Genomic DNA, 22369 nt, shown 5'->3' on the forward strand with positions numbered 1-22369 from the left:
CTGGAGAAGAGGAGGCTCAGGGCAGACCTTATTGCTGTCTACAACTACCTGAGGGGAGGTTGTGGCCAGGAGGAGGTTGCTCTCTTCTCTCAGGTGGCCAGCACCAGTACAAGAGGACACAGCCTCAGGCTGCACCAGGGGAGATTTAGGCTGGAGGTGAGGAGAAAGTTCTTCCCTGAGACAGTCATTGGACACTGGAATGGGCTGCCCGGGGAGGTGGTGGAGTCGCCGTCCCTGGAGCTGTTCAAGGCAGGATTGGACGTGGCACTTGGTGCCATGGTCTGGCCTTGAGCTCTGTGGTAAAGGGTTGGACTTGATGATCTGTGAGGTCTCTTCCAACCCTGGTGATACTGTGATACTGTGATATCTAGGACACAAAAGGATCTGAATTCCCTAACCTACCAAGATGTAGAACTAAGACATTAATTTGCATTTTCGGTCATAAGAGATTTCATTGGAGTCACTTGAACTTTGCAGAGCTAATTGCAAGCCTATTTTACAGTTGGTATTAAAATGACAGCAAGGTCACTTTCTAAGATCAAGGCAAAGACTGGAGAGAACTGCTTGGCAACTGGCATAGATAAACTTGGACCCAGTTGTATGAGACATCATTGTTAGCAGTTGAAGCTGGTGTAATTGGATGTTACCTTTTAGGCAGTCACAGGATGCAGTCGGTTCTGTCCAACTTTAGAAGAAGCTTGCCAAGCACTGCTGTGAGACTGGCTTTGAAATTGAAAAGACAATAGTTTCTCAGGAAGGGAAAACTTCAGGCACCAGGCTACCTTAAGAGCTGTGTTTCTAGGCAGAGGTTTTTACTGCTGCTACCAGTTTTGTTTCTTTGCTTTGTTCCAGCAGCTTCTGAAGAAGCAACTTAATATTTCTCAGCTCTTTGCTTCCTGACGAGGTCCAAACCTGCACAAAAGTACCAGAAAGATTTCTAGCAAGATTTCCACTTCAACTGACATTTAAATATGTGCCAGCACTTGTTTCTTCCCTGAAAAAAATGCCTTTTTTCTTCTCTCTGCAATTTGCTCTCAGCTCTGTAGTAGTACTTATTAATGGCAGAGAGTAAATGTTCTGCTTCATGAAGCTCCTTTTTGATCAGGCGACAAGAAGTCAGTAGAGGATCGTGACTGTAGACATACCCAGGGACTAATGTCTCCAAGCAGTAATTTATCACAGCTAGATAATAAGGGGAAGAATTAAAGATCCAGAGGGGATGAGTGTATTTCTAGGACAAAGAGTAGAAGTTCAGGGAGTAGGAGGATGCTCTTGGGGAAAAAAAATATTGTAATTGTCTGGAAAGATAATGGGCAGATGGACTTAGCTAAGAGTGAGCAACCTGGAATACATTAGATAGGGCAGGAAACTGAGAGGCTTGCTGAAATTAATAAGGAACCAGGTAGAAAGGGAGAGAGGAAGGAGGAGATCAAAATCAAGATTCAAAGTTGAATGGCAGAAGGGATTAAACCAAAAGGAAATAGGAGGAAACAAGGAAACGTAGAATGGATTTAATTTCTTCTAATTCTACTGCTCCACTGTGGCCAGGAACTAGACACTAAATACTGTTATGGTGTTCTTCCTTCATGTACTGCTCACCAGTGCAGAGGGTGACCGTTCATTGCTAGGACTTACCCTTCTGGCTTAAGTGGCTACTAATCTTAGTAAATATAATGGTCATTATGATGCTTTGTGATGCTTCTATGATCAGGTGAGCTGCTTGGTGGATGTGGGGAGTCTGTGGATGTGGTCTGTCTGGACTTCAGCAAGGCCTTTGACACTGTCCCCCACAGCAAACTGCTGGCTAAGCTGTCAGCCCATGGCTTGGATGGCAACACTCTGTGCTGGGTTAGGAACTGGCTGGAGGGCAGAGCCCAGAGAGTGGTGGTGAATGGTGCCACATCCAGCTGGCAGCTGTCACTAGTGGTGTCCCTCAGGGATCAGTGCTGGGCCCCATCCTCTTTAACATCTTCATAGATGATCTGGATGAGGGCATGGAGTCAGTCATCAGCAAGTTTGCAGATGACACTAAGCTGGGGGCAGATGTGGCTGGGTTGGAGGGCAGAAGGGCTCTGCAGCAGGACCTTGACCGCCTGGACAGATGGGCAGAGTCCAAGGGGATGGGGTTCAATAGCTCCAAGTGCAGGGTGCTGCACTTTGGCCACAGCAACCCCATGCAGAGATACAGGCTGGGGTCGGAGTGGCTGAGAGCAGCCAAACAGAGAGGGATCTGGGGGTGGTGATTGATACCCACCTGAACATGAGCCAGCAGTGTGCCCAGGTGGCCAAGAGAGCCAGTGGCATCCTGGCCTGCATCAGGAATGGTGTGGTCAGCAGGAGCAGGGAGGTCATTCTGCCCCTGTACTCTGCACTGGTTAGACCACACCTTGAGTGCTGTGTTCAGTTCTGGGCCCCCCAGTTTAGGAGGGACATTGAGATGCTTGAGCGTGTCCAGAGAAGGGCGACGAGGCTGGGGAGAGGCCTTGAGCACAGCCCTACGAGGAGAGGCTGAGGGAGCTGGGATTGGTTAGCCTGGAGAAGAGGAGGCTCAGGGCAGACCTTATTGCTGTCTACAACTACCTGAGGGGAGGTTGTGGCCAGGAGGAGGTTGCTCTCTTCTCTCAGGTGGCCAGCACCAGAACAAGAGGACACAGCCTCAGGCTGCGCCAGGGGAAATTTAGGCTGGAGGTGAGGAGAAAGTTCTTCCCTGAGAGAGTCATTGGACACTGGAATGGGCTGCCTGGGGAGGTGGTGGAGTCGCCGTCCCTGGAGCTGTTCAAGGCAGGATTGGACGTGGCACTTGGTGCCATGGTCTGGCCTTGAGCTCTGTGGTAAAGGGTTGCACTTGATGATCTGTGAGGTCTCTTCCAACCTTGGTCATACTGTGATACTGTGATACTGTGAAATCTGTTTTCCCACTTTGATTTTTAAAAGCAAACTTGCAGATATTTTCCCATGCAAGCTTAGCATACAGTAAGTCTCATGCAGTCCTGCACTGCTTGTGAAAGTGATGTTCAGAATGCCTGTGTTTTCTTTACCCTGCTGCAAGAAAGATTTCAGATAGCCTGAATAATATTAGTAGGCCAAGCTAAGATTTTTAACCAACAAAATCTACTCCAGTAACCTTTGTTGAGCTTTGATTTTGCTGGTTTCTTCTAAAAGCAGCAGGAGCTGTGGAAAACCTGTGTCAGTTCTTTCAGACATGTTTGTGACTCCAGTAGCTGTTTCAGACTTGACTTGTCTAAATCAACTGCAGTAAGTAGCACCCAGTTCATATGCACCTTTATCCCATGGTTCTATCAGTTTCACAGGCTCTCTTTAAAATATTATGAGCACCATTAGCAGCATTTTGTTTCCTACCTGGCTGCATGCTAGATGTCAGCCTGAGGTAGTTTGGGAGCTGATTTCAGATGCAGAAGTCTCTCAACTAATGCTAAGCCAGATGGGAACAGCTGAAGACAAAGGGGTGTTGATGAGATGAATAGCAGGGAAGTGATCACTGTTTGCTTTAAGTAATTAGCATTTCGGGTAATAGTCACTATTAGAAATGAATTTCCAGGTGCAGATTGCCTGCTTTAATGAAATATACTTCTAAGTTCATAAATTATAGCATCTTAGGAACACAGTGCTGGTGCTGGGTCATAGCATGATTCAGGTTGGAGAATACCTCAAGAGATCTCTCAAAGCAGAATTAACTATGAAGTCAGAATAGAATCAGTATTCAAGGTGTCATTGAACCACAGCTTGAAAACCTCCAGAGGTGGAGGCTACACAATCTCTGAAGAGCTCCTCCTTAGCTGTCATCATGGTAAGTTGCCTTTCACAGCCAATCTGAATATCCCTTAGAATCATAGAATCATAGAATCAACCAGGTTGGAAGAGACCTCCAACATCATCCAGTCCAACCTAGCACCCAGCCCTATCTGGTCAACCAGACCATGGCACTAAGTGCCTCATCCAGGCTTTGCTTCAACACCTCCAGAGATGGCAACTCCACCACCACCCTGGGCAGCCCATTCCAATGCCAATCACTCTCTCTGACAACAACTTCCTCCTAACATCCAGCCTAGACCTCCCCTGGCACAACTTGAGGCTGTGTCCCCTTGTTCTATTGCTGGTTGTCTGGGAGAAGAGCCCAACCCCACCTGGCTACAGCCTCCCTTCAGGTAGTTGTAGACAGCAATGAGGTCATCCCTGAGCCTCCTCTTTTCTAGGCTGCACACCCCCAGGTCCCTCAGTCTCTCCTCATAGGGTTTGTGTTCCAGGCCCCTCACCAGCTTTGTTGCCCTTCTCTGGACACCTTCCAGCACCTCAACATCTCTCTTCAATTGAGGGGCCCAGAACTGGACACAGCACTCAAGGTGTGGCCTGAGCAGTGCTGAGTACAGGGCAGAATAACCTCCCTTGTCCTGCTGGCCACACTGTTCCTGATGCAGGCCAGGATGCCATTGGCTCTCTTGGCCACCTGGGCACACTGCTGCCTCATCTTCAGCTACTATCTATCAGTACTCTCAGGTCCCTTTCCTCCTGGCTGCTCTCCAGCCACTCTGTCCCCAGCCTGTAGCACTGCTTGGGGTTGTTGTGGCCAAAGTGCAGAACCCTGCACTTGGCCTTGTTCAATCTCATCCCGTTTCAGTTTACCTCCTTGGTTTCTCATCCTGCAACCATGCACTACTGTTTACAGCTTGGCTCTGCCTCCTCCTTGTAGTCATTAACAGGCTGATACTGCATTTCCCCAAAGTCTGCATTCCTCCAGGCTGAACAAAAACTCATTTCTCTGAGCCCTTCCTCACCAGATAAGTAGACCAGCACTCTGAGCACCATGACAGCCCTCACTGAACTCCTTCCACTTTATTCAGGTCCCAGAACTGGATGCAGTATTCTAGATATGGGCTCATGAGCACTCAGCAGAGGAGGGTAATCTCCAGCACAAAATACTGCTGGCTTTATGTGCTGCCAGGGAAAACTGCTGGCTCGTGTTCAACTTGCTGTTTGCCAGGATTCCAGGAGAGAAATGAGGTGTATTTAGTTGTAAAACCTCATCTGATCTCTTCAGCCTTATCATCTGTAGCCTGTTTTTCACCACTCAGTGCTCTGCTAGTTTTCTGTCCACTTTAGCTTCTGGTGTCTTTGCCCCTTTTTCACCAATGCCAGTCTGCAGTCTTTTTCATCTGGCCTGTGAAGCTTTTCTTTTCTGCCTTCACCTCTCCCATCATTTTCCTCTGTGACAGTGTGTAGTAGAGACAGCACAAGGAAGCAATGATGATGATTCATAGCTTGCAATGTATGTGTTGATTTTTGGGATGCTGCTGTCTGCCAGAACTGCAGAACAGTTCCATTTGGCCCATGAAGCTTTGCGGAGTCTTCTGCTGGGTGAAGAGTGTTCAGAGTCTGCCTTAGCTTGGGCACAGTAGGTACATGCAAGCGTAAATGCTTTATCTACAGGCACAGATGGTGTTATCTCATTAGACTTCCTAACATAGCTGGATGTTTAGATGAGCTTTTTGTGTTGTGGGCTTGTATATAAATGCTCAGACTTATGTTTCACACCTGATGATGCATATACATCATGCCTTGCTTAGGCCATCACGGGAACAATGTGATCCCCTTGAGACTCGGGGATCTCTTGGAATCATAGAATCAACCAGGTTGGAAGAGACCTCCAAGATCACCCAGTCAGAAACACCAGAGGGAACGTGGGGGTTGAGACTCTCCTAGAGCGATGCTGGGGCAATGCGACTGTGTCTTCAGATTGTTCCCTGGGCTCCTCAATTCAAGAGAGATGTTGAGGTGCTGGAAGGTGTCCAGAGAAGGGCAACAAAGCTGGTGAGGGGCCTGGAGCACAAACCCTATGAGGAGAGGCTGAGGGAGCTGGCGTTGTTTAGCCTGGAGAACAGGAGGCTCAGGGGTGACCTCATTGCTGTTAACAACTACCTGAAGGGACAATGCAGCCAGGTGGGGTTGCGCTCTTCTCTCAGGCAACCAGCAATAGAACAAGGGGACACAGCCTCAAGTTGTGCCAGGGGAGGTCTAGGCTGGATGTTAGGAGGAAGTTGTTGTCAGAGAGAGTGATTGGCATTGGAATGGGCTGCCCAGGGAGGTGGTGGAGTCACCATCCCTGGAGGTGTTCAAGAAAAGCCTGGCTGAGGCACTTGGTGCCATGGTCTGGTTGACTGGCTAGGGCTGGGGGATAGGTTGGACTGGATGATCTTGGAGGTCTCTTCCAACGTGGTTGATTCTATGATTCCCACTCACCACGTGGCAGAACATCTTCCCGTGCCTTGAAGCCTGCTATTCAAACAGCTGGGCTGTATACCTGCTCTCCAGGGGATCAGCATTTTCTGTGTCAGGAATTTCTTCTACCTGCAGAAGGTAGGCAATATTATTGCCCTGAAGGAAGTTAAGGTCTGCTGGGATCTGTCTCTGTTCTGTTGTCAGTTACACCTGAGTATTTCAGGAGGTTTTGGGGTTGACTTTTTTATAAAGATAAGAGGAAATATACTCTGAGTTCTGTGCAGGTACAGTTCTTACAGAGAGCAATGTCATGTGAAGACCTTGAAGCGATGTGACTCACAATGCTTGCAGTTCATGCAATCATAGGATCAACCAGGTTGGAAGAGACCTCCAAGCTCAGCCAGTCCAACCTAGCACCCAGCCCTGGCCAATCAACCAGACCATGGCACTAAGTGCCTCAGCCAGGCTTTGCTTCAACACCTCCAGGGACGGCCACTCCACCACCTCCCTGGGCAGCCCATTCCAATGCCAATCACTCTCTCTGACAACAACTTCCTCCTAACATCCAGCCTAGACCTCCCCTGCCAAAACTTGAAACTTTGTCCCCTTGTTCTGTTGCTGGTTACCCGGGAGAAGAGACCAACCCCCACCTGGCTACAGCCTCCCTTCAGGTAACTGTAGGACAGCAATGAGGTCAGCCCTGAGCCTCCTCTTCTCCAGACTAAACACCCCCAGCTCCCTCAGCCTCTCCTCACAGGGCCCCTTTCCAGCTTCATCATCATTCTCTGGGCACATTCCAGTATCTCAACACCTCTCTTGCATTGAGGAGCCCAGAACTGGACACAGCACTCAAGGTGTGGCCTGACCAGTGCTGAGTACAGGGGAACAATAACCTCCCTTGTCCTGCTGGCCACACTGTTCCTGATGCAGGCCAGGATGCCATTGGCTCTCTTGGCCACCTGGGCACACTGCTGGCTCATGTTCAGCTACTATCTACCAGTAACCCAGGTCCTTTTATACCTGACTGCTCTCCAGCCACTCAGTCCCCAGCCTGTAGTGCTGCTTTATTTTCCTTTAGCTGATGAATTCCAAGAACCAGTTGATCCCAGAAAAAATACTTTAGCTAATTAGCCCACTTATCTTAAAGTGTCTGGGAGAAACAGAGGTAATTTTTCCTTATTTTTTTATCATTTAGAGGATAGTAATATGGAGTGTGTGAAATTATCACCCATCTGTTGCAAGCAAACAGTTCAGCATCTCAGAGAGCACTTCCTGCCTCAAAGAAGGAATTCATTCTCAGGGACAGACATTATCTTGGATGAAGCTCTCAAAGAGAAAAATCATCTTCAGTGAATGAACTAATGCTGCCAAAGTACAGCACAGGAATAGCTGTTCCAGCTGTGCATTGGGTATATATATATATGTATATATATATATATATCTTTTGCATTGTATTAATGGCTCTGAGCACACATAAAGGTAGAAGACCTGAGGTTATCTTAGTGTGTTTTTCCTTCAGATAATGAGGTCTAAGGCTTGGGTCTGAACACATCCTTCTGTTCCATAAACATGAGGATAATATGTCATAGAATCATAGAATCAACCAGGTTGGAAGAGACCTCCAAGATCATCCAGTCCAACCTAGCACCCAGCCCCATCCAGTCATCTAGACCATAGCACTAAGAGCCTTGCTACTGAAGATACCAAAGGAAACCAGGATGGAAGAATAAAGTGTAGAAGAGTTTGTGCCTTTGTTGAGAACTACTGCGTCTGATGACTTTATTAGTCAGTGAGGATGCCATCTCCTCTGTGATGTCTCTGAGCTGCTTTGTTTCTTTTCTTATTGGTGGCAGTTTACAGTAGTGTTTGGTTAGGACAATACAGCACATTTAGAAAGGATTTCTAAAGCAATAGAACAAGAGGACACAGTCTCAAGTTGTGCCGGGGTAGGTATAGGCTGGATGTTAGGAAGAAGTTCTTCCCAGAGAGAGTGATTGGCATTGGAATGGGCTGCCCAGGGAGGTGGTGGAGGCACCGTCCCTGGGGGTCTTCAAGAAAAGATTGGCTGAGGCACTTAGTGCCATGGCCTGGTTGACTGGATAGGGCTGGGTGCTAGGTTGGACTGGATGATCTTGGAGGTCTCTTCCAACCTGGTTGATTCTATGATTCTATGTTCAGTAGCAGAAGACTGCTAGGTCCAAACAGTGTATGTTGAAATCAGTATTCTGTAGCTATAAAAATTGGTGAAAGCACATCATGTGTCTAACATTAAACTAAGACTTTTTTAAGGTACCTAGATACTTTGGTCCACTCTGAACATGAAGACAGGGTCATATTTTCATGGATATGGCATATATTTCATCTCCTGTGACAGACAGACAGACAGACAGGCATCTTAACCTTAATCAAGGCTTTGGGGTGTTTTTTCAACAGAAAAGAACAGGCCCTGTGTCTTACTGCAAGAGAAATTTGTTATTTAAAGTGAAGGGCAATGAGGCTGGTGAGAAGCCTTGAGCACAGCCCTACGAGGAGAGGCTGAGGGAGCTGGGATTGGTTAGCCTGGAGAAGAGGAGGCTCAGGGGAGATCTTATTTCTGTCTACAACTACCTGAGGGGAGGTTGTGGCCAGGAGGAGGTTGCTCTCTTCTCTCAGGTGGCCAGCACCAGAACAAGAGGACACAGCCTCAGGCTGTGCCAGGGGAGATTTAGGCTGGAGGTGAGGAGAAAGTTCTTCCCTGAGAGAGTCATTGGACACTGGAATGGGCTGCCCGGGGAGGTGGTGGAGTCGCCGTCCCTGGAGCTGTTCAAGGCAAGGTTGGACGTGGCACTTGGTGCCATGGTCTGGCCTTGAGCTCTGTGGTAAAGGGTTGGACTTGATGATCTGTGAGGTCTCTTCCAATCCCAATCCTAATAATACTGTGATACTGTGATACTGTCAGGGAGTGTATCAGGGCACAGACAAGAAAACCCTTTTCCAGAGGTGGTATTTGTATGAATCACAGAAAACATCTGGTTGGAGAAGACCTCAAAGATCATCCGTGTCCAACCTGTGCCCCAGCTGTAGGTCAATGTTAAACCATGTTCCTTATCACCAGGTCCACACACTGCTTAAATATCTCCAGGGATGGTGACTCCACCAGTGCCCTGGGCAGACCATTCCAGTGTTTGAGAACTCTCTCTGTGAAGAAATATTTCCTAACATCCAGCCTAAACCTCCCCTGGCACAGCTTGAAACTTTCATCTAGTCCTGCTGCTTGCCACCAAGGAGAAATGACTGCTCAAAGCCTATTTAGCCTCTTACTACTGTCTTAGTACTGCTTTGCTGTTTTGCAAGGAGAGTTTCTTAATGCTTGTAATGCTTTGGTTGTGGACAAATAAAGGCTGTTATTTTCATGGAATCATAGAATCAGTCAGGGTTGGAAGGGACCAAGTGCAAGGTTCTGCACCTGGGTCGAGGCAATCCCAGGCACAAGTTCAGGCTGGGCAGTGAGTGGCTGGAGAGCAGCCCTGAGGAGAGGGACTTGGGGCTGCTGCTGGAGGAGAAGCTCAACAGGAGCCAGCAGTGTGCACTTGCAGCCCAGAAAGCCAAGCAGAGCCTGGGCTGCAGCAGCAGAAGTGTGGCCAGCAGGTGGAGGGAGGTGATTCTCCTCCTCTGCTGTGCTCTGCTGAGACCCCACCTGGAGTACTGCATCCAGTTCTGGAGCCCCTAGTGCAAGAGGGATGTGAAGATGCTGGAGTGTGTCCAGAGCAGGGCCATGAGGATGCTCAGAGGGCTGCAGCAGCTCTGCTGTGAGCACAGACTGAAACTGTTTGGGCTGTTGAGTCTGGAGAAGAGAAGGCTCTGAGGTGACCTTCTTGTGGCCTTCCAGGATCTGAAGGGGGTTACAAAAAAGCTGGGGAGGGACTTTTTAGGCTCTCAGGTAGTGACAGGCCTGGGGGGAATGGAGCAAAGCTGGAGGTGGGTAGGTTCAGGCTGGCCGTGAGGAGGAAGTTGTTGAGCAGGAGAGTGGTGAGAGGCTGGAATGGGTTGCCCAGGGAGGTGGTTGAGGTCCCATGGCTGGAGGTGTTTGAGGCCAGGCTGGATGAGGCTGTGTGCAGCCTGCTCTAGGGTAGGGTGTCCCTGGGCATGGCAGGGGGGTTGGAACTGGCTGCTCCTTGTGGTCCCTTCCAACCCTGACTGATTCTATGATTCTATGATCATCTAGTTCCAACCTCCTTACCATGGGCAGGGACACCTCACACTAGATCAGGCTGTCTGGAGCCTCATCCAGCATGGTCTGTATGTGTACTGCATTTCATCTAGAAGAGGTGTAGAGGGGGAAGCACTGCCTTGGACTGGGATTAGCATTTACCACAGCACCTGGATTTCTTGGAGGGAGTTCGATAGTCACTGTTTGCCATACTCAGAGGTTCAACAGTGCCATCCTGTGGGGGACTTTAGAGCTTTGAAAGCTGTGGCAGATAAATGAGCTCAAGAGGATAAATCATCATAGAATATCAGATACTGCGTGTTCCTGTGCAATCAGCTAGAATGTTTCCCTCTGGTAGTCAGTCAGATTAATTATTACTCTTCTGCCCAGAAAAATTAGAACCTTAATGTGTTAGAACCAACGGGAAAGTATTTCAGGCAAGCTGATGAGGAGTGTGCTTGTTAGTTTGCCTCTGTTGCTGAGAAGTGAGGTTTTGATCATCTCAGTGTGTTCTAATCAAGTGGGAATTTAGTTGTTGCAGACATTGCCAAAGTCAAGGACAACTGTATAAATTCAAATCCTATGAAAGAGAGTCTGGACCTCTTTAAAAAGGCATTAGAGTGGAACTAAGGCAAGTTGGCTTTCGTGTTTCATAACCAGAGAAGAGCAATTCCCAAGCAACTTTCATCTTTAAACCGTTTTGAACAACTGGTCAGAGCTATTCTGGGCTTCTTGATTCAAGAGAGATGTCCAGGTACTGGGATGTGTCCAGAGAAGGGCAGCAAGGCTGGTGAGGGGCCTGGAGCACAGCCCTGTGAGGAGAGGCTGAGGGAGCTGGGGGTGTGCAGCCTGCAGAAGAGGAGGCTCAGGGCAGAGCTCATTGCTGTCTACAACTACCTGAAGGGAGGCTGTAGCCAGGTGGGGTTGGGCTCTTCTGCCAGGCAAGCAGCAGCAGAACAAGGGGACACAGTCTCAGGTTGTGGCAGGGCAGGTCTAGGCTGGATGTTAGGAGGAAGTTGTTGTCAGAGAGAGTGATTGGCATTGGAATGGGCTGCCCAGGGAGGTGGTGGAGTCACTGTCCCTGGAGGTGTTGAAGCAAATCCTGAATGAGGCACTTAGGTCCATGGTGTAGTTGATTGGCCAGGGCTGGGTGCTAGGTTGGTCTGGCTCATCTTGGAGGTCTCTTCCAACCTGGCTGATTCTATGATAGTTGCAATGTCAGATAATGATGTTATTTAAGATAAGACTTAGGTCATAATAGAAATGCAGTCCTTATTTTATTACAATCAAGATGAATGAATGCATTAGAGAGTTGGCTGTTAAACAGGTGCAGTTCTTAGCAGCATCACACATTTAAATTCAGGATTAGTTCTTTGAATACTCAGATCTTAGCAGATAATATAATTACGGAATCAGTCAGGGTTGGAAGGGACCTCAAGGATCATCCAGTTCCAACCCCCCTGCCATGCCCAGGGGCATCCTACCCTGGATCAGGCTGGCCACAGCCTCATCCAGCCTGGCTGTAAACACCTCCAGCCCTGGGGCCTCAACCACCTCCCTGGGCAACCCATTCCAGCCTCTCACCACTCTCATGCTCAACAACTTCCTCCTCACCTCCACTCTGAATCTCCCCACCTCCAGCTTTGCTCCATTCTCCCCCAGTCCTCTCACTCCCTGATAGAATCACAGAATCATAGAATCAGCCAGGTTGGAAGAGACCTCCAAGATCATCCAGTCCAACCTAGCACCCAGCCCTATCCAATCAACCAGACCATGGCACTAAGTGCCTCATCCAGGCTTTGCTTGAAGACCCCCAGGGACGGTGCCTCCACCACCTCCCTGGGCAGCCCATTCCAATGCCAATCACTCTCTCTGGGAAGAACTTCCTCCTAACATCCAGCCTAGACCTACCCCAGCACAACTTGAGACTGTGTCCCCTTGTTCTGTTGCTGGTTGCCTGGGAGAAGAGGCCACCCCCCACCTGGCTACAATGCCCCTTCAGGTAGTTGTAGACAGCAATGAGATCACTCCTGAGCCTCCTCCAGGCTAAACAGGCCCAGCTCCCTCAACCTCTCCTCATAGGTTTTGTGCTCCAGGCCCCTCACCAGCTTTGTTACCCTTCTCTGGACATGTTCCAGCACCTCAACATCCTTCTTGGATTGAGGGGCCCAGAACTGGTAGCCTAAGGAGTCCCTCCCCAGCTCTTTCTAGGCCTCCTTCAGATACTGCAAGGCCACAATCAGCTATGTTCTCTTTTCCCATACATTATGATAAACTAAGGATTTGCTCTGAAAGTACTGCCATACTTATCAGTCTTGGCAAAAATGCTGTTATGCCTTGCACAATACTGTCTGTGGCTATGTTTAGCTTCAAATGAGTGTGTGCATTAGATAGCAGTAAAGCACATGTATGTATAAACTAAATCCAGGTTTGCTCAGAAAGTAGTATTTTTTTGTCTTTCTTGTTTACTGATGCCTAGACAAAGCAAGGCTGCATCTTCAAAACAACATCTGTCAGACCTATTTTCATCAGATTAAGTATATCCCCAAAGCACAGCTTACAAACCCCTGGAAATGTAGGTTGTGCTTTGCATGAAATGCCATCAGATTTTAAAGCACTTGGAAGTGGTTTATGAGAATAGCAATGAGCACTCCTGGTGTGTATTCTCCATTGCTTCTTTCTAGTTCAGTATGTTCAGAGGCTCACAGGATGTTAGGGGTTGGAAAGGGACCCAAGGAGATCATCAAGTCCAACCCCCCCTGCCAGAGCAGGACAATACTAGCACAGATTACAGAGGAACACATCCAGACAGGCCTTGAAAGGCTCCAGAGAAGGAGACTCCACAACCTCTCTGGGCAGCCTGTGCCAGTGCTCTGGGACCCTCACAGTAAAGAGGTTCCCCCTTGTGTTGAGGCAGAACCTCCTGTGCTGCAACTTACACCCATTGCTCCTTGTCCTATCCCAGGGAGCAGTGAGCAGAGCCTGTCCCCCTGCTCCTGGTAGCCCTCAGATACTTACAAACATTTGTTAAATCCTCTCTCAGTCTTCTCTTCTCCAGACTAAGCAGCCCCAGGTCCCTCAGCCTCTCCTCATCAGCCATGCCCTCCTGTCCTCTAATTATCCTCCTAGCCCTCTGCTGGACCCTCTCCAGCAGATCCCTGTCCCTCTTAAACTGGGGAGCCTAAAACTGAACACAGCATGTTCTTGGGAAAGACAATGAGTCATGTTGCAACACTTGAATCCCAGACTGCAATTAGGGACTTTTGGTCCCGGTGGCTAATCTGGGCCCTCAAAAGCCAATGATCTGAGAGAGTCTGGCAGAAGAGACTGAATTTATTGCAAAGAAGATTTCTCTCATTAAGACTGAAATTAAAATGAGAATCGGTGACTTGATGAAAAAGGCTGTGCTGATTTGAGGCTAATTGGAATATTTTAATGAGAGGAATTAGGTTATGGGCTGTGAAAAGGAAACAATGGTGATGTCAGTTCCACTCATAGCTTTGCTGAGATATATAAAACCCAAAACACATAGATAAGGCAGTGTGAGTCTCTCCCTGGCTTCTGCCGTATTAACTGCTTCTGCCTGACCCTGCACATAACCCAAGGGAGGTGGTGGAGTCGCTGTCCCTGGAGGTGTTCCAGAGGAGATTGGATGAGGCACTTAGTGCCATGGTCTGGTTGACTGGATAGGGCTGGGTGCTAGGTTGGACTGGATGATCTTGGAGGTCTCTTCCAACCTGGTTGATTCCATGATTCTATGATTTTGCTTCTAGCTCTCCTTGCCGATTCTTCCAACTCATTTTGCATGTAAGACAGACTCTGGGATAAGGAAAAGGGTTGGAAAGAAGGTGGAAGGCTGTTTGGAAGCCCCTCCTGGGCACCCTGACTGCTGGAAGGGGTATTGTCTTTCTGTATGGTTTTTGACTTGTATATTACTGTATATAGAATCATGGAATCATAGAATCAACCAGGCTGGAATAGAGTACTCAAGGTGTGGCCTGACCAGTGCTGAGTACAGGGGAAGAATAACCTCCCTTGTCCTACTGGCCACACTGTTCCTGATGCAGGCCAGGATGCCATTGGCTCTCCTGCCCAGCTGGGCACACTGCTGCCTCATCTTCAGCTACTACCTATCAGTACCCCCAGGTCCCTCTCTGCCTGGCTGCTCTCAGCCACTCTGTCCCCAGCCTGTAGTGCTGCTTGGGGTTGTTGTGGCCAAAGTGCAGAACCCTGCACTTGGCCTTGTTCAATCTCATCCCATTGGCCATCTCATTGCATAAAGCAGTGCAACCAAAGACAGTCACAGAACCAGCTGCATGCAGACAAGGCTAAATATGTTGTTTCATGATAGAGTTCAACCAGCAATAGAACAAGGGGACACAGTCTCAAGTTGTGCCGGGTTGGTATAGGCTGGATGTTAGGAGGAAGTTGTTGTCAGAGAGAGTGATTGGCATTGGAATGGGCTGCCCAGGGAGGTGGTGGAGGCACCGTCCCTGGAGGTGTTCAAGAAAAGCCTGGATGAGGCACTTAGTGCCATGGTCTGGTTGATTGGACAGGGCTGGGTGCTAGATTGGACTGGATGATGTTGGAGGTCTCTTCCAATCTGGTTGATTCTATGATTCTAAGATGAATGCTGATACAGTTTTACCAGGAAAATGGTAATGTTGGTTTTTGTCTTCTTTGTAAAGATATGCTAGCTACTCCTGCAGTAGAATTGTAGAATCATAGAATCAGTCAGGGTTGGAAGGGAGCACAATATCATCTAATTTCAACCTCCCTGCCATGGACAGGGACACCCTACCCTAGATCAGGCTGTCCAGAGCTTCATCCAGCCTGGCATTAAACACCTCCAGGGATGAGGCTTCCACCACCTCCCTGGGCATCCCATTCCAGGCTCTCACCACCCTCATGGTGAAGAACTTCTTCCTAACATCCATTCTGAGTCTACCCATTTCTAGCTTTGTTCCATTCCCCCTAGTCCTATCTCTAACTGACACCCTAAAAAGTCCCTCCCCAGCTTTCTTCTAAGCCCTTTTAAGATACTGAAAGGTCACATTAATGTCACCTCAGAGCCTTCCCTTCTCCAGTACTACCTGAGACACAAAACTCAGCCTGAATTTAATATTAACTGAACATGAAAATGATCTTTGCAGGATCTTCAGCCTATTTTTTAGACAAAAGAGCACATAAATAGGTATGGAAATGCTTCAGATGTTCTAACTCTATCCAGCTCTGTTGCGTGTGCAGGGAACTTTAGCTTCTGCAAGCTTGAGGCCTTTGAATATTAATAGCTTGACATTTTGATCAGGAGGCTAGGGCTTCTGAGAGGATTCTTTTTGCAGTTTGCACCAGGAAAAGCTTGTTTGAAACAATCACTGTGCCCCAGATTTCTTTGTGTCATTATTGTCCAAACCCATGGATCATTCCAGTTGGCATTTAAAGCAAGAAGCACGAAATGTAACAGATAATGGTGTGGTGCTGGTCAGAGAAGCCAGAGTAAGTTCAACAAATGCAGGCTTTTTGAGGAACCTGCTGATGTGAATTTCATGCATCATTCAGGAGCAGTAAACACTAAAAGGTCATGGTAAGAATATAAGAAAAAAACCCATGTGATCTGAATTTCTAAGATTCCAGTGTTGTTGGTAATAGCAATGTCAAATAACTGAGCATGCTTAAAGCCAGATGTGTAGTTGGACCATAATTGGCTGTGCTTTTTTCCCCCCCTTTGCTGTTTATTTCCTTTAAAATGCCCTGGTGTTAGTCTGTGAATGGTACCTTGAGCCACTGCACCATACTTGTGTTTTCTCAGAGTTATTCCTTTGAGTTTGTTACTCACCATTCAGACTGTAACATACCAACTGGCTGAGTACAACTAGGATAAAATTAAGCTGGTGAAAGGCCTGGAACACAAACCCTATGAGGAGAGGCTGAGGGAGCTGGGGGTGTGCAGCCTGCAGAAGAGGAGGCTCAGGGCTGACCTCATTGCTGTCTACAACTACCTGAAGGGAGGCTGTAGCCAGGTGGGGTTGGCCTCTTCTGCCAGACAACTAGCAACAGAACAAGGGGACACAGTCTCAGGTTGTGCTGTGGGAGGTCTAGGCTGGATGTTGTTAGGAAGTTGTTGTCAGAGAGAGTGATTGGCATTGGAATGGGCTGCTCAGGGAGGTGGTGGAGTCACCATCCCTGGAAGTATTGAAGCAAAGCCTGGCTGAGGCACTCAGTGCCATGGTCTGGTTGACTGGACAGGGCTGGGTGCTAGGTTGGACTGGATGATCATGGAGATCTTCTCCAGCCTGGTTGATTCTATGATGCTATGATGCTATCTGAAGGGGACCTACAGGAAGTCTGTAGAGGAACTATTTACAAGGTCTTGTAATGATAGGACAAGGAGTAACTGGTTTAAACTGGAAAAGGGGAGATTTAAACTAGATGTTAGGAAAGGGCTCTTTACAGTGAGGTTGGTGAGACACTGGCAGAGGTTGCCCAGGGAGGTTATTACAGCTCCCCCTCTGGATGTGCTCAAGGGCAGGTTGGATGAGGCCTTGAATGACCTGTTATAGTGGGAGGTGTCCCTGCCTATGGCAGGGAGTTGGAAATGGATAATCCCTGAGGTCCCTTCCAACCTAAACCTTTCTATGATTCTGTGATAAGTATTGACTTACAAAAATTATCTCCTGACTCGTGGGGCTAGCTACAGATTCAGACAGTACCCAAATGCTTTAAGGGAATTCTGCTACTGTCTTGTCAGCTGCTGAGGCATCTGATTCTTCCCAGGCTTCACAGGGTGCTGGGGAAACGAGACAAACTATCTCTGACCTGGTCCTGATTTCTCTGGATGATCTGTGCATCTCCAGGGCTTCCCATCTTGGTGGGAGACTTTCAGGTGTAGGCAGGATGTCTTGCAATGTGCAGTGGCAGCACAGGTGTCACACTGGCTATGCAGGCCAATAACATGGAGGCATTTGGAGCCTGTTCCTGTTAAACTTGAGGCAGTGGAGTTGCAAGGCAAAGAAAGAATCAGATTTGTTATTTTGTGGCTTATGGCTTAGCATAGCGTGATGCTGCAGAAGACAGTTAAGGCAGTGAGGCATACCACTGCCAGAAGCAGAGAGTAAGAGTGGCAGGCAACAGCAGGCAAGCACGAATACAACAGCAGAGCACATTGTGTTACCTGCTCATCTCTTTTTATCAATGGGCAAATCAGAATGGCAGTTATCCAAGCTTGACCACATTAGGTGAAGCCATAGGCTTGCATTTCCCAAATTCAGGAAGAACATTGGCCTTGCATGAGGCAGACACAAGCTAAGCATGTGTACCTTGTTTACCACAGGAACAAAAGAAGTCTGAGCAAGGCAGAGCCCTTAGACTCAGTGGCTCCGGGTTCTTTGTCCTCTTTTCCACAGTTGCTTCCATATCTGGATGTTAGGAGGAAGTTCTTCACAGAGAAAGTGATTTGCCATTGGAATGGGCTGCCCAGGGAGGTGGTGGGGTCACTGTCCCTGGAGGTGTTCAAGAAAAGCCTGGATGAGGCATTTGGTGCCATGATCTAGACGACTGGATAGGGCTGGGTGCTAGGTTGGACTGGCTGAGCTTGGAGGTCTCTTCCAACCTGGTTGATTCTATGATTCAGAAGGAGGAAGAACAGAAAAACACGTCTGGGCAAGCCAGGACATGTTTGGCCTGTTTAAACCTACCATGACAGAGGCACAACTCTACCTCCATGCACTACATCCTTTGCAAGGCCTTATGTTACTTAAATAAGGACCACTTCTAATGTGGGGATTCTCAGGAGCTCCTCATCTTGGTCCTTCTTCAGACTCCGTGCAGGTGTATAGTATGGTTCTCTTTGCCCAGAGGACTACTGAAGTTGTGATTTAGACACTGTCAATACTGGGTGGCAACAGGGGTGAACTGTCAGATGTGGCTGCAGTTCAGCTTCCATGTAGAGGCAATCAGTAGCTTAGTGGCCCAGGGATACTGATGGCTCACATTAATGAAGCTTCAATGTCAAATTCTACCTGGGGAGAGTCAGTTTATGCTGGCAGAGACAGAGGTCTGCAAGTGAAAAAGCAGGGCAGGCTTTGCTTAATGTTTTTTTAACAACTGTTTTATTGCAGATATGATTCTCCTTCTTTGTAACAGAGTAGAGAAGTATCTGCTTGAGAATCCCTGCTTGAAAGCACTAGCTGGTTTTTTTTTGTCTGAGGCTCTGAGTCCCAATCCATTTGATTGTCAGCTATAAACCTGAGTTTTATTCTCCAGCACAGCAGTAAGTTTAGTCCAACTACACTTTTCATTGTTGCAATACAAACAGACTGAGTCTGAAGTACTGCTGTGTCGTGGAGGAGGATTCCCAGTACCTACCCCTATTTGGTGTAGGGGAGAAATTAATTAATGTGAGAGAACATTTATAAAAACATATTCATTAAGCTCCAATATTTTCAACTCTCTCCACCCCCAACCACTGAACTTTAGTATTAAATTGTTCTTTACATGATTATGAAGACATTATGGGAATATCTATCTACAGAAACTTATTAATAACTAGCAAACATTCAAACTATTAACAGAGAGAGAATTTTCCCCCCTGCCTGGGGTCTCACACTATTTGCTGAGCTGAAAGCTGCTCTCTGCTTTATGGCAGAGGTAATAGAAATTACAGAGGCATCTACTCACAATTCTTATCAATCACCCTCCGGGGCTGCATCACTGTGCCTAATGTCCAATTCCTCAGGGTCTCTGCCTGTGGACTTTGAGGCTGTGTGCTAGTTTGAAGAAGGGTAGAATGTTTTGGTGAGAGAAAGCAGATAATTGGCTGTGAAAGGAAAACAATGGTTGTGTCTCCTTCCCTCACAGTCTCGCTGAGAGGTATGGGAACAAGAAAGTAAACATTAGATAACACTTTTTCACCATCTTCTCTCTCTGCTTTTGGCTTCAGACTGAGCTACATCTCCCTAACCTCACTGCCACTAACCTTGCTCCTTAACCTCTTGGCTGAACCTCTTTTTCTTCCTAGGATTTGGGGTAAGGTTGAGAGGGGCAGGGGGAAGGTGTAGGGGTGGTTGAGAGCCCCTCCTGGGCACTCAGGTTTCTGGGAGCGGAGTTGTGCTTCTGTATTGTTTTTACCTTGTATATTTTTGTATATTTCTGTATATACTGTAAATAGCTGCTTGTATATTGTGCTAGCTGTAAGTAAATAGCTTCATTTGTATTCCCAGAGCCCAGCTGAGTTAGCTGGGGTTCTTTCTAAAGTGTGGGGGGGCAGGGAACAGCCAAGCCACCACAGGCTGGAATCCTCCGGCATCAGGGGAAATGGCAGCCTGACTTTATGCTGCTGGATCCTGCTAGCTGCTCTCTGCAGGGGCACACAGGCAGGATCTCAGGTGCAGAGGCAGGATTCTGTGCAGTCTGAGCATGGGTCTAACACTGGCTCCTCAGGCCGATCTAATGCAGACAAGTGGCTCTGCTCCCAGCAGCCCGTTGCAATGTGCACCCCAGGCACTCATGCAAAGGCAGGCATAAAGCTGCAAGGAAGTATCACAGTATCACAGTATCATCAGGGTTGGAAGAGACCTCACAGATCATCAAGTCCAACCCTTTACCACAGAGCTCAAGGCCAGACCATGGCACCAAGTGCCACGTCCAATCCTGCCTTGAACAGCTCCAGGGACGGCGACTCCACCACCTCCCCGGGCAGCCCATTCCAGTGTCCAATGACTCTCTCAGGGAAGAACTTTCTCCTCACCTCCAGCCTAAATCTCCCCTGGTGCAGCCTGAGGCTGTGTCCTCTCATTCTGGTGCTGGCCACCTGAGAGAAGAGAGCAACCTCCTCCTGGCCACAACCTCCCCTCAGGTAGTTGTAGACAGCAATAAGGTCTCCCCTGAGCCTCCTCTTCTCCAGGCTAACCAATCCCAGCTCCCTCAGCCTCTCCTCGTAGGGCTGTGCTCAAGGCCTCTCCCCAGCCTCGTCGCCCTTCTCTGGACACGCTCAAGCATCTCAATGTCCCTCCTAAACTGGGGGGCCCAGAACTGAACACAATACTCAAGGTGTGGTCTAAGCAGTGCAGAGTACAGGGGCAGAATGACCTCCCTGCTCCTGCTGGCCACACCATTCCTGATGCAGGCCAGGATGCCACTGGCTCTCTTGGCCACCTGGGCACACTGCTGGCTCATGTTCAGGTGGGTATCAATCAGCACCCCCAGATCCCTCTCTGTCTGGCTGCTCTCAGCCACTCTGACCCCAGCCTGTATCTCTGCATGGGGTTGTTGTGGCCAAAGTGCAGCACTCTGCACTTGGAGCTATTACACTAGTACACAGGCAGGCAAGCAAGCACGTGGCAGAGCCCCAAGTGATGTGGGGCAGGCTGCGCACGAGCCTGTGCACCCCTGTTTATCAAACGTGGGCCAAGACTTAATGGCCTCATTGGCCACTCGAATGACCAATCAGGTTGGCAGTCAGCCAAACCTTACCATAATAGGTCGAACCCACAGGCCTGGACTCCAAATATGGGAATCACCTGGGGCCAGCAGCAGGCAGGCACGAGCTGGGCGTGTGGGGACTTACACAGTCAGGTCTCCCTTTGTTCTTGTTTACCCCTGGTGCAGGCAGAGACATTTCCAGGCATAAATAAGCCTGCTTTTGGGCCTACAGGCCCTCCACAACATGTTGACAGTGTGTGTACAAAATGTAAGGATAAAGACAACGATGCAAACAAAGACTAAGGATGACAACAATGCAAAGAAAGCTGAAGGAAGGCACAGAGTGGTGTTGGAGTAGCATTTTACTGCTGCCACAATTCGTCCTGTCTGTTTGAAACAGCCATTAATTGCCAAAAATGCCACTTTCTTGTTTCATTTTTTACCTTCTAAATAGTTTGTGCAATTAATCCCTCTCTTCTTTTTTTCCAGCCCACCTAAACCAGCAGTGTTCATCTCTGGAGTCGTTGCTCGGGTAAGATTATCAGTACATTTCTTTCAGTCATAGATAAGTTGATGTGCTGGGCCCAGTCTTGTTCAATATCTTTATTGATGACCTGGACAAGGGGATTGAGTCCAGCATCAGTAAGTTTGCAGATGACACCAAGCTAGGAGCAGGTGTGGAGCTGTTGGAAGGTAGGAGAGTCCTGCAGAGGGACCTGCACAGGCTGGATGGGTGGGCAGAGGCCAATGGGATGAGATTGAACAAGGCCAAGTGCAGGGTTCTGCACTTTGGCCACAACAACCCCAAGCAGCACTACAGGCTGGGGACTGAGTGGCTGAGAGCAGCCAGGAGGAAAGGGACCTAGCGGTACTGATAGATAGTAAGCTGAAGATGAGGCAGCAGTGTGCCCAGGTGGCCAAGAGAGCCAATGGCATCCTGGCCTGCATCAGGAGCAGTGTGGCCAGCAGGACAAGGGAGGTTATTGTTCCCCTGTACTCAGCACTGCTCAGGCCACACCTTGAGTGCTGTGTCCAGTTCTGGGCTCCTCAATTCAAGAAGGATGTTGAGGTGCTGGAACATGTCCAGAGAAGGGCAACAAAGCTGGTGAGGGGCCTGGAGCACAAATCCTATGAGGAGAGGCTGAGGGAGCTGGGGGTGTGCAGCCTGGAGAAGAGGAGGCTCAGGGATGATCTTATTACTGTCTACAACTACCTGAAAGCACATTGTAGCCAGGTGGGGGGTGGTCTTTTCTCCCAGGCAAGCAGCAACAGAACAAGGGGACACAGTCTCAAGTTGTGCCGGGGTAGGTCTAGGCTGGATGTTAGGAGGAAGTTGTTGGCAGAGAGAGTGATTGGCATTGGAATGGGCTGCCCAGGGAGGTGGTGGAGGCACTGTCCCTGGAGGTCTTCAAGAAAAGACTGGATGAGGCACTTAGTGCCATGGTCTGGTTGACTGGATAGGGCTGGGTGATAGGTTGGACTGGATCTTGGAGGTCTCTTCCAACCTGGTTGATTCTATGATTCTAT

At 48.6% G+C, this 22369-nt stretch overlaps 1 protein-coding gene across 1 annotated transcript in view; it reads left to right on the forward strand.

Moving 5' to 3' along the window:
- Positions 1 to 22369, forward strand: part of DAP (death associated protein) — a 53186-nt gene that overhangs the window by 23856 nt on the left and 6961 nt on the right. The window contains exon 3 of the mRNA XM_064160794.1: positions 21332 to 21374. Coding sequence (XP_064016864.1) covers positions 21332 to 21374 — 43 coding nt within the window. The remainder of the gene's footprint in view (positions 1 to 21331; positions 21375 to 22369) is intronic.

Source organism: Pogoniulus pusillus, chromosome 21 (assembly GCF_015220805.1).
Source record: "Pogoniulus pusillus isolate bPogPus1 chromosome 21, bPogPus1.pri, whole genome shotgun sequence".
NCBI lineage: Eukaryota > Metazoa > Chordata > Aves > Piciformes > Lybiidae > Pogoniulus > Pogoniulus pusillus.